This window comes from Branchiostoma belcheri, unplaced genomic scaffold (genome assembly GCF_001625305.1).
Source record: "Branchiostoma belcheri isolate BF01 breed outbred unplaced genomic scaffold, Haploidv18h27 scaffold51, whole genome shotgun sequence".
NCBI lineage: Eukaryota > Metazoa > Chordata > Leptocardii > Amphioxiformes > Branchiostomatidae > Branchiostoma > Branchiostoma belcheri.
The window spans coordinates 2,322,032-2,333,976 of record NW_017804143.1 but is presented as its reverse complement, the minus strand read 5'-3'; the positions used below and the strand labels follow the sequence as shown (position 1 = coordinate 2,333,976).

Below are 11,945 nucleotides of genomic sequence, written 5' to 3'. Positions count from 1 at the left end.
TGATAAATGTTACACACGTTTCAAATCATAGAAATATACAACTGTGTACAAAATGTTTCTTCTACCAGAGGTGCAGCGAATTTACTTTGAAAATGATTCCTTGGGGTCACTGTCATACATTGCATTTACAAAATATAATTATAGTTGTGTATACATTGTTACATTATTCATATACACGTATGTACATAGCAGTAATACCGGGAATAGTCATAAAACTGATTTTTCTGGGTCTAAAACAATCTTCCATAAAACTCTCTTCTATCATATCTTTTTAGCAGTCAAAACATGATAACTCAAGTCTCAATTAAAACATCAATCACATTACTTGTTTCTGTTAACTGCACGGTAGCAGATCTAAGTAGAGAAATGTTAGATTCTCAATCTATTGCACAAACTGGACTTTGTTTTTGGTTATTCATAATCTTAAAATGGGAATGGATATTCATTAAAAATTTGAATACACAATTTTATATGATTATTATGGCTTATAAAATTGGATATTTACCACAATGATTTACAGCCCATGTCTTCCTGCGTTCATTGAACAAAAACTACTTAATATGTATATAGCAAATACGCTGGACTAATAGTCATGAGACTATGAGTACTCAAGGAGTTAAAACCTTTTTGGTTCTAAACCCACCTTTCATAAATCTCTCATCAAAACATCACTACCAGTGGATTAGCCCCCTGTTGTAGTTATTACAAAACTGTGTGGCCCAAGGGCTACTGAACCAGAGATGGGCGCTGCCCTATGCACCACGTGGTGGGGAAAGGACTTTAACATTTTTTAAAACTTGATATAAAATGTATCACAATTCCCACACAGTGATCCATACAGCATATAATCCTGTACCTAAAAGACAAAAGCTACAACACTTTATTTGCTTCCATTCCTTTAAAACTGCAAGGTTTCAGTTTTGTTGCCTTTTAACCCAAAATCCTGTTTGCAAAAGGTTTGGTTTCTACCACTCCCACACACATGGGGGTGATATTTTACAAAGGGGTGTAAGGGACTGGTATAAACCAATGAATCGCATTTTGCAAACAGGATTTTAGGTTGAAAGGCATCAAAACTGAAATTACCTTACTTGAAAGCTACAACACTTCCGGCTCCCAGGGGAACGGTTCCTTCTCAGACTTGAGCGTGATGCGCTGCAGACCGGGGCGCAGTTTCAGGATGGCGGCGACCGTGTCCTTTGCCAGTACACAGTACACGTGTAGCTCTCTGAGCCGGGGAGACTTGGTCACCAGCTCCAGCAGCCCCTGGTCCAGCTGTGGGCTGGGGTGGGTGTGTAGCACCAGCACCTCGATAGTCCTGTAGGGAGTGAGTGAATGAATGAGTATTTTATATATAGTGTTGGGACACTGTGTGGCTGGCCGGTGAAGTTGCTGAGACCCTGACCCGTAAGGGTATTGACACTATGCTGTGCTTAAGAAACACAGGACAGAGGCAAATGGCAAACTACCATCAAGCCGCAGCATCAGTGTGCGAGCATGTCTAACCCTCAGAACATGGGGAACAACACACAAATCAGACAGAGAGAGAGAGAGAGAGAGAGTGTGTCTTGCGACTTTAATTTCTTTGTCGCCCAGCCCAAATCACCAGAAGTCATCATCATCATCATCCTCCGAAGAGGTGGAGCATACAAAGTTTGATCTCCAGAACCGCATGATCTCCAGAAGTCATAAAGTAACTAAAGTCAACTCAAAGCACTGTGCCACATAAAGTCAACTCAAAAGTACATTAAATGAACTGAAAAGTACGTACATGTAGTAGTGTTCGCAGCAGAAGCGGACCAGGTACAGCAGGGGGTGCCAGTTCTCCACGCGCAGCACCGACACCGGGATCTCCGGCTTCAGCAGCACAGGGATCCGCGACGTCGGGCAGTAGTCACCGAAGATCAGCGACACGCGCAGCGCCCGGTTGTGCTCCGTCAGCGCCGTCCAAAACTCCGACTCCCACACCTTTGCGAAGCCCATCTTGTCGTCCTTTTGGCAACACACAGAAAGATGCTCAAGAGGAGTCCTGTCTTTGTCTGCTAGAGCTGTCAGTACCTCCTCAGACAGGCTGTAGTAGTGGACTCTCAGGTCCACAAGCTTGGTACAGGTGGTGATGATCTTCAAAAGGCAGTCTGACGTCACCTTACAGACCAGGGAAGCGTTCTGGATGTTGAGGAACCTCAGGTTTGGATTATTCTCAGCGAGTGGGAGGAAGAGTTTGTCTGAGTACGCGATGGACAGCTTCCCTAGATCCACATGTTCTAGAGTAGAGATGACGTTACACTGGGTGGGAGGGGGGCCGAAGAGATCCTCTATAGCTTCATGCATCTCCTGGCCGGCATAGAAGTAGGGGTTCATCCCAGAGAAGATGACGATGAAGCGTTTCAGCCGCCGTTCCGGAAGCCGCGCCAGCCCGTTGATGAAGTCGCAGGTGATCCTCCTGTTGACCACGTTCTCCTGGTTACAGTCGATGTGGACCGTCCGGAAGTGCATCCCGTACCGTTTGAGACACCTGCAACGTATATAACAGTCATAGCTTTTGTGATTATGGTAATTTGTAGGTGACCATTTGGAAAGAGATGTTTGCATGTATATTCAGCAGTGCAATAGATTTGGAACCAAGAGGTCCTGGGTTCGATTCCTGACATGCCACTAATCTTGTACCCTTGGGAAAGGCACTTTACATGACTTTCCCCACTAACTCATGTCTGTCAAGTACTCGTTTCTATGTACAGCACTCAACACCAGCGGAAGCTGCCCACATGTATTGCAGTGCACTGTTGTAATTTGCAATTTCAATAAATCAAATCAAATCAAACCAAATATTTCGCTTAGGTGAAAATGAGTATGCCAGAATGATCATTGTCATGATCGTGGGAAAACCAAGCAAACCATATTACCCACCCGAGCCAGCGCGTGTCCTTCTCGGAGTGGAAGGTGACCCTGACGTGTCGCCAGAGCAGCGGGGAGTTGAAGGCGCGGTTCCAGGCGCGGCACACGGCGCCGGCGGGAGGGCGATGGTGGGCAGGCAGGTACGACAGGATGTGGATCACGATGTGGTCTGTCAGGTTCTCCCACGACTGCTCCTCCATGTTAATTGATTACCCTTAATGACCTGGATGTACAAATAATAGGGGGGAAATGAATATCTTATTTTATTCAGTTCTGGACAAAGTCCCATGCGGGACATAACGTCCAGTAGGGTGCTCGACTTAAATAGTGCAGCCGGTGGAATAGGAGTCTGAATTGTTGATGTTATCTATATTCTTTTTATCAACATCATGTTTGACAATTCCACATGGTATACAAAAGGGCACTGTGGTTTGTTGGAGTTAACTGGAGTTCAAAGTCTCCTTTAGCTGTAGTACTTACATGTATGCTAAGTGACAGCTAGTCTTCCAGGAGAGTACTTGTAACATAAATAAAATTCCAAAATTACATGGGGTGTAGTTTTATATGGTCATAAAAACATAAAATAGACATTACAACTTACTTTCAACTATGGAATTAATTCGTTCAGGTGTTAAGGTCAGGTACGTAAATAGGTAACACTGGATATACAAATAAACTTGAATGGGACTATTCATCATAAATTAAATTTATAAGGGCGACCTCTGGGCCAACCTGTCAACACAACAAGTTGTTGCATACAACGATCAAATTATAAAGTCCAGTAACAAGTTGGAGGGAAAATATCCTTACCGCGTAACGTTCACAAGCAGTCCCACCTTCTTCGCCCTTTGCCTAAGACTGTAAAGTATTTACCGTTATGTCATCGGTCTAAAGTACACTATGACGGCACAGACTCTTGTAGTAAAGAAGGCGGAAGGGGGAGGGGGGCATGATGTCATAGATCTGGTATTTCGCGAAACGTTATATGAGACCGTAACTGGTTCAAGACATTCTGTGGATAGACAAGTGCTTTGAGTTGAAAATGGCGATTGACAAATATCTCACGATCGGGCAAGATCGAATTTGTTTTATAGGGGAAAACGCTGAGCTGTCAAGTTGGAGATCGGGAAGACAGTTTGGTGGAAGTGCCACCCCTGTAGAGCAGTGGAATCTTCCAAATACGTCATCGTTGCTCTCGAACCCAGTAAAATGTGTGCTTTTTAGGGGTAAAGAGCTCACTATTTCAAGTTAGACATTCGAAATATAATCTGTATACACTAGTTTAGTCTATGCATGTATGTTAGTTCATGGAAATATTTGCGTAGACCTGACATAAAGGTTAGACAGCCAATTATGTCATTTTAGCTCTGGGAACGAGACCGGTAGGTAGTCCCAAAATGGCGGAATCTTTGAAAAACGAAGAACTGGAGAAGACCTTTCGCCGATCAGTGCATGTTGCCTGTTTTATTATGACCGTGCTAAGGGTTATAACTGGATAGTGTGGTCACTAGCAAACATGGGATCCAACAAGGACGATATTGACCTCACACCACTGCTGAATAAGCTCGGTAAGTGACGAAAATTACGTTGTTACCCTCCATGAAAATGGGGGTACTGTTTTTACTCCGTTTCATGTTTGGTCTGATATCTGAAGATCGGTGAGAAGGAACTGTACGATATTTGGCAGATTGATGGATGGGGCCTTGGAGATTGTGTAGGTTGACTTTGAGCCCCTGGTGATTGACCTTGGTACTGCAGTTTAATTTTTTTATTCTGTTGTTTGCGCGTTATGGACTGTTTGTGCGATATTAAGGTAGCATGTAGTTGTTATTACCACGGTTTAGTGGTTTAAATTTGGGCTTCCTAGCTGTTTGCGTTTGATATTTACAATATGTTTAAAGTTGGTCTTTTTGTGTTGAATGTTTGGAAAATCTGGTGGATGGTTTGGTATAATTTTTGGTATGTGGGTAGTTGTTGAGTCTCTTTGCGTTTTAGAGTGCATTAGCAGGTTATCGTATATTTTTATTGCTTAATTTAAAAGGATTTTCATTTTTTCACCCCTACTTCATAATAGGATGGTCTGTTTGACCCAAAAGTTGGGACAGATCTAGAGTGTTTTTGTTTATATACCTCCAGCTGGCAGGCCAGGCTGAGGCAGCCCAATCTATTTTTACCCCTAGACAGAGACTGAAGGAAATATAGTCCCGTTGAATGGGGTGCTTGAGAGGTCATTGACCTCACCTCTTCACTATGGTTGGTTGGCTGGTTTTATTATAGGTCTGTTAGTGCTGTTAATGATATTCATGGCCATATAACGTCAAATTACATTTAAACCCATCTGCCTTCTTCTAACCATTCTTCATCTTCATCTGAACATACCTTCCATATACAATGAATACAGGTGATAACATAAATAAAACCTTACAACACCAACCTCCTCCATGGAGGGAAGATGTCCCTGACTTCTCCTTGTTTCTGTATGTTAGCCCCCTCCCCCTTATGTTCTATGCGTGTCTAATTTCCCCGTACTTGCGTTGGTTCAGGACTTTCTTTTGATTTCTACAAAATGATAGAACATTCAAGCTAACAAAGAAACAAAGATTTGTCACAATTCCAGTAAAATGAAATCATTATTGGATACTGTCCCAAAATTGGATACTTGATACTTTATTAGGATATCCATTTAGTCGCACAAATTTTTGTGCGACTAATCTTCCTGGATTCCAAGAACATAAGACGAAACAATTCAATCAATCAAGATTCAAGGACAGTTCAAGAACTTCAACTTTGATTTGCATGCTGCTGCTACTGCTACTGACTACTGATGATGACAATGAATAAACTTGGTTCAAAGTCAAACAAGTACTAAGTAAACTGATTCCACAGGCTGGTGTGTGTGTGTGTGTGTGGCAGACCTGGTGTCTGATTGATTGATTGATTGATTGATTGATTGATTGATTGATTGATTGATCCCCAGGCCATGATCTGGAGGAGATTCGTGTGCGAGCGCTGCTGAACATCCTGAGTAAGCTGGAGCACGGGCTGGTGTGTGAGGCGGACCTGGTGTCTGTGATTGATTGATTGATTGATTGATTGATTGATTGATCCCCAGGCCATGATCTGGAGGAGATCCGTGTGCGAGCGCTGCTGAACATCCTGAGTAAGCTGGAGCACGGGCTGGTGTGTGAGGCAGACCTGGTGTCTGTGATTGATTGATTGATTGATTGATTGATTGATTGATTGATTGATTGATTGATTGATTGATTGATTGATTGATTGATTGATCCCCAGGCCATGATCTGGAGGAGATCCGTGTGCGAGCGCTGCTTAACATCCTGAGTAAGCTGGAGCACGGGCTGGTGTGTGAGGCAGACCTTGTGCAGCAGCGCCCCCTACATGCCCGTCTGCTGGAGTGGTTCAACTTCAGGTCCTGCCCTCTGCAGGAGGAGGTGCTGAGGCTGCTGCACAGACTGGCACAGGTCAGGATGGCAAACTGCAGTCTTCTAATCATTTTAACAAAATATGTGGTTCAAAAGTATAAATGTCAATGTACACTGGTCAATCTTTTAAAAATTAAGGCTGCTGCAGGTTAGGATGACAAACTGGAATTGATTTGATTTGATTTGATTTATTGAAGTTGCAACAGTGCAATACATGCGGAAGAGAGGCAGCTGTTGCTGGTGTTGTGTCCCACACATAGAAACGAATACTGGACAGACAATACTCATTTTCACTTGAGTCTAGTGGGGAAAGTCGTGTAAAGTGCCTTTTCCAAGGGCACAAGATCGGTGGCATGTCAGGACTCGAATCCGGGACCTCTAAGACTTGATTCCGAGTTGCGCACGCTGCCCTTCATGTACAAGGGGTATTGTATGTTGTCGGTGTCTGCAGGTATCAGAATGCTGTACATAGCAGTATGAGGTAGAATGGGTCAGTACTAAATGGGTCAGTACTACCAACACTGCTGCCCTGAGGAAGGTAGCAGGACTAGCCAAACTTTCCATTGTCATTGGTTGTATACACAGAACCATTCAACCTTGGCTTTGATACCCATTGTCCAATGTCTTTTCCCAGCATGCCTCAGCAGTGGAAATCCTGGTCTCGCTCGGCGCGGTTCCGTTCCTGTCCAACCTGCGGAAGGACGTTCCCGCGGAGCTTCAGCCAATCACGGACCAGATCCTGAACCAGCTGATGATGCTGCCCCGCCCCGGGCCAGAGGAACACACCAGGGAGTGCATCTACCAGCACAGGGCTGTCAAATTTACTTCACCACTTTTAACAGGTAATTAGTATCAGTGGCAAGGTGGTCTTGTGGTTAGGGTTAGTGACTCAGAATCTGAATGTTCTTGGTTCGAATCCCTTATTTCCTTGACTGAACTGAAAATCAGTACCTAGCTTTGGCTAGGGACGTAAAGCCTGAGAGGTCCCATCTTTAAGTAGAGCCACACCACAAGCACATTAAAGATCCCACCGCACTTACATCCAAAAGAGTAGGAGTGAGGCAGATCAAATCTTACCATCCGGTCTCTGGGTTTATGTCTTGAAAAGCAAATATAAAGATGATAGCCACCTGTTATGTCAGTCCTTCCACTGTTGTCTTTTTCAATCATATGTCTCTGTATGATCTTACAGAATCCACTATACCACCCATGCAAGAAGACACACAGCCCAAACAGTTGATGACTGAAGCGTCAGGCTCCCTGATGAGTCAGCAACACAGCAGCCTGACCAGCCAGACAGGTTCAAGTCTCAATTCTTTCTTAACATACCAAACAAGGCAAACATAACAGACAAACATGGCTTACAATGTTGCCTGAATGGCATTGATACTTACATTGTACATGTATACAAAATGTCAAATATCATATATTTACAAAAACTATAAAAACACCCGTAAATAATTTAATCAGGTTGGAAGATACTTAGGGTATAGAATTTTCTTCTTACACAACCATAGAGTTTCTCACCTGCTTACGTTTCGATGTCTATCAGACACCTTCCTACATTGGCGTTAAATAGCGGCGAGTTGCAGAACTCCAGTCAGAAGCTCTGAGGAAGGTGTCTGATAGACATCGAAACGTAAGCAGGTGAGAAACTCTATGGTTGTGTAAGAAGAAAATTCTATACCCTAACTATAAAAACAGTACAGTAACAGTTACTGGACAACCCAGATATTTACAAGCTCCGTTATGTTGTGCCTCAGATAGTGAAGTCTGCGAGAAGCTTTTTGGACCATAGAGAGATGACTTGTTCCTGGAGAGTGAGGTTCTTGTCAAGGATGAAGCCAAGATCTTTTTCAGAGTCGACCCACGGTACACATACTCCCCCGAGGGTTAGCCTTGGTGGGCTGGGAACAGATCTGCAGAGGCAAATCTGTAACAGTTGATTTTTCTTCCAGTTTCAGTTTATTGCGATACCCTTTAGCCCGTTAGAGCTAATCTTCCAGGGCTCATCACACATTATTACACATTACACACACAGTACAAATATACACATATAACTACAAATTTACATACATGAGGTCACAGGTCAGACAAGGTACTAATTATAGCTAAAATCATTAAACGAGCATATTATCGGCTGAGTATAAAACTAATATTACCATTACTAAAAAATTTAGAAGCAGGTTCCCACGGTCCGCTGCCCTACATGGAGCCCAGAGTCGGGTACTTCCGCAGAGACAGCGGCAGCACGGCCAGCCTCATGGCAAACTACCAGCAGGAGCAGCAGGATCAGGGGCCGCTGCCCTCACCAACATGTCTGAAGTTCTCCACCTTCCCATGGCTGTCTCTCACTCCTACGGACAGGCATGTGTTAGCTGCTACCAACAGGTAAGTCATTTGTAAATGGATATTAAAAATTACAGGTTAGTGTAGCCTGTAGGCAAACTTAGAGCTGTACAGGTGTTTCTAAACCTGACATGTACCGGTCCATGTACTGGGTATATGCAGATTAGTGCAGGTAAAACTAGAGCTGTGCAGATATTTCTGATGTCTACCTGCACCTAACCTGCACTGGTCCATGTACTGGGTATATGCAGGTTAGTGCAGGTAAAATTGGAGCTGTGTAGGTATTTCTGATGTCTACCTGTACCTAACCTGCACTGGGCCATGTACTGGGTATATACAGGTTAGTGCAGGTAAAATTGGAGCTGTGCAGGTGTTTCTGATGTCTACCTGCACCTAACCTTCACTGGTCCATGTACTGGGTATATACAGGTTAGTGTCTACCTGCACTCGTCCACTGGTTTTGAAGTGCATTTTAAAATAGAAGGTTTCAACAGTAACAAGAGAAGCTTGAAACATTTTTTTCTCCGTACCTCAGGTCCCTGAACAGTGGGAACCCCCAGCTTGTGACCAGCTCCTGTGAGTTCCTCAGTAACGTGGTGTTCTACGACTTCCCAGCAGAAACCTTCCTACAGAGACCGGCCATAGTCAAGGTAGAACTTCCCATTTTTTTTAGCACAGTCCATGCTTTGTGGCTATACAAAATAAAGACTTTGACTTTGACTATATTGGGATCCACACTTAGCTTACAAAGCAAGGAACAGTTGGATAAATTCCCTGAATACTTACTTTCTGCAACGGTATAATCCACTGCTCACAGAGTCATGTGTGTTATCTGCATAACATGCTATCACAGACCGCGTCTGTGATAGCATGTTATTCATTCATAAGTATGTTGCTCATTCCTTGGCAAAGAAAGGCTGATGTTTTCCAGTGGAAAATTTGGGTAAGGCCAGTTTCTTGTGTTGGAAGTTACAGTTTGTTTAAACTTGCTTATGAAAACTTATTATTATAATCCTTGTCTGCCTGCACAGACACTGGTGTCCTTACTGAAGGTACCAGCTGATGGAGGTCACGACCCTTCCCAGGGTGCAGTTATGTGCCTGCGGAACCTGTGTGTCCATCTGCAGGCCAGACTGGCCTTCTACCAGGACCCTGCACTCTACTGTCCAAAACAAGGTAAACCAATTAAATCTCATCCTTTTCATTTTGCCTCTGATGTCTTTCCTCTCAAGCAACATCAATACAGCTAAGAACAGCAAAGAATGGAGCATTTTCTTCACCTTTATTTCTATGTTCTAGGTACCTTGTCCTTTTAATTTTCTCTTCAATGCATTTCCTCATAACCGATATCAATACAGTTAAGCTCTGAAGACAAACGCTGGGACACTCTACTGTCTGAGACAAGGTGCCTCAAATCGTCTCCTTTTAACTTTCTCTCTGATGTCTTTCCTCCTCAAAAGTGGCCAAGGTGGCTTGTGGTTGGAGATGATGACTACCATTTACTCAAGAAAGGCACTTTTCACCAGCACATTGGCAGATTATGAACTAAAACTGGATCGCTGGAACACTTTCCTGTCCATTTTTCCAGACGACGTGTCCCAGGCCAGTTCCACAGTGACCACAGAGATGAGCAGTCCGACTCCCCAGTCTGACTCACCGCTGTCTGAACAAACAAACAAACAAACAAACAAACAAACTTTATTTCCTGTCCATTTTACAGATGACCTGTCCCAGGCCAGTTCCACAGTAGCCACAGAGATGAGCAGTCCGACTCCCCAGTCTGACTCTCCGCTGTCTGCAAACAAACAAACAAACAAACAAACAAACAAACTTTATTTCCTGTCCTGTATTCCAGATGACGTGTCCCAGGCCAGTTCCACAGTGACCACAGAGATGAGCAGTCCGACGCCCCAGTCTGACTCTCCGCTGTCTGAACAAACAAAGAAACAAACAAACTTATGCTTTATTTCCTGTCCTGTATTCCAGACGACCTGTCCCAGGCCAGTTCCACAGTGACCACAGAGCTGAGCAGTCCGACTCCCCAGTCTGACTCTCCGCTGTCTGAACAAACAAACAAACAAACAAACTTTATTTCCTGTCCATTTTACAGATGACCTGTCCCAGGCCAGTTCCACAGTAGCCACAGAGATGAGCAGTCCGACTCCCCAGTCTGACTCACCGCTGTCTGAACAAACAAACAAACAAACAAACAAACAAACTTTATTTCCTGTCCATTTTTCCAGATGACGTGTCCCAGGCCAGTTCCACGGTGACCACAGAGATGAGCAGTCCGACTCCCCAGTCTGACTCTCCGCTGTCTGAACAAACAAACAAACAAACAAACTTGTGCTTTATTTCCTGTCCATTTTCCAGACGACCTGTCCCAGGCCAGTTCCACAGTGACCACAGAGATGAGCAGTCCGACTCCCCAGTCTGACTCTCCGCTGTCTGAACAAACAAACAAACAAACTTTATTTCCTGTCCCTTTTCCAGATGACCTGTCCCAGGCCAGTTCCACGGTGACCACAGAGATGAGCAGTCCAACTCCCCAGTCTGAGTCACCGCTGTCTGAACAAACAAACAAACAAACAAACTTTATTTCCTGTCCCTTTTCCAGATGACCTGTCCCAGGCCAGTTCCACAGTGACCACAGAGATGAGCAGTCCGACGCCCCAGTCTGACTCACCGCTGTCTGAACAAACAAACAAACAAACAAACAAACTTTATTTCCTGTCCTGTATTCCAGACGACCTGTCCCAGGCCAGTTCCACAGTGACCACAGAGATGAGCAGTCCGACGCCCCAGTCTGACTCTGTGCTGTCTGGTCTGGAGGAGACGCCTGACAGGCCCCGGGGAGATGGCAGGGACAGGAACACGCCCTCTTCCACGTAAGGATATGCTGTGTTTGTTTGTTTGTTTTGGTTTGTTTGCGTAATTAGTAAGCTGCTGCATGTTTAATGTAACACTCGGCGCTGTCTGGTCTGGAGGAGACGCCTGACAGGCCCCGGGGAGATGGCAGGGACAGGAACACGCCCTCTTCCACGTAAGGATGTCTTGACGTCATACCTTTAGCTATTCAAAGGCAGTATTAAAACTCTACTACTGATAAATTACTATGAGATTATTATAATTACCTCTGGACATTTCCAGTGACAACCGTCATTCTTTAGTGTCACTAATTAACTTAGAGTAACTTTTTTTGTCTTCTACAAACAAATAAGGTCAATGATTGATATAATGGACCAGACAGCTGTCACCATG

The 11,945-nt window shown here is 44.2% G+C and overlaps 2 protein-coding genes across 2 annotated transcripts in view; one reads left to right on the top strand and one right to left on the bottom strand.

Moving 5' to 3' along the window:
* Window positions 1-331: 331 nt before the first annotated feature.
* LOC109480603 (F-box/LRR-repeat protein 8-like) lies at window positions 332-3,394 on the bottom strand. The gene is made up of 4 exons (XM_019782838.1): window positions 3,376-3,394; window positions 2,908-3,118; window positions 1,772-2,515; window positions 332-1,318 (listed from the first exon to the last, which is right to left on the bottom strand). The coding sequence occupies exons 2-4, from the start codon at window positions 3,093-3,095 to the stop codon at window positions 1,099-1,101; spliced, it is 1,152 nt and encodes a 383-aa protein (XP_019638397.1). The 5' UTR covers window positions 3,096-3,118; window positions 3,376-3,394; the 3' UTR covers window positions 332-1,098.
* A 656-nt stretch (window positions 3,395-4,050) lies between these two features.
* The window catches only part of LOC109480524 (rotatin-like), a 32,322-nt gene continuing 24,427 nt past the window's right edge, over window positions 4,051-11,945 (top strand). Inside the window, 8 exon segments of the mRNA XM_019782733.1 lie at window positions 4,051-4,463; window positions 6,187-6,374; window positions 6,970-7,177; window positions 7,528-7,635; window positions 8,522-8,726; window positions 9,220-9,334; window positions 9,716-9,860; window positions 11,431-11,572. Of these exon segments, the coding sequence (XP_019638292.1) occupies window positions 4,412-4,463; window positions 6,187-6,374; window positions 6,970-7,177; window positions 7,528-7,635; window positions 8,522-8,726; window positions 9,220-9,334; window positions 9,716-9,860; window positions 11,431-11,572 (1,163 nt within the window). The 5' untranslated portion in view covers window positions 4,051-4,411.

Coding starts and splice junctions, on each gene's coding strand:
- LOC109480603 (XM_019782838.1), bottom strand. CDS start 3,095: ATGGAGGAGCAGTCGTGGGAGAACCTGACAGACCACATCGTGATCCAC. Junction 2,516..2,907: donor AAGGACACGCGCTGGCTCGG/GTGGGTAATATG, acceptor TATACGTTGCAG/GTGTCTCAAACGGTACGGGA. Junction 1,319..1,771: donor TGCTGCGAACACTACTACAT/GTACGTACTTTT, acceptor CACTCCCTACAG/GACTATCGAGGTGCTGGTGC.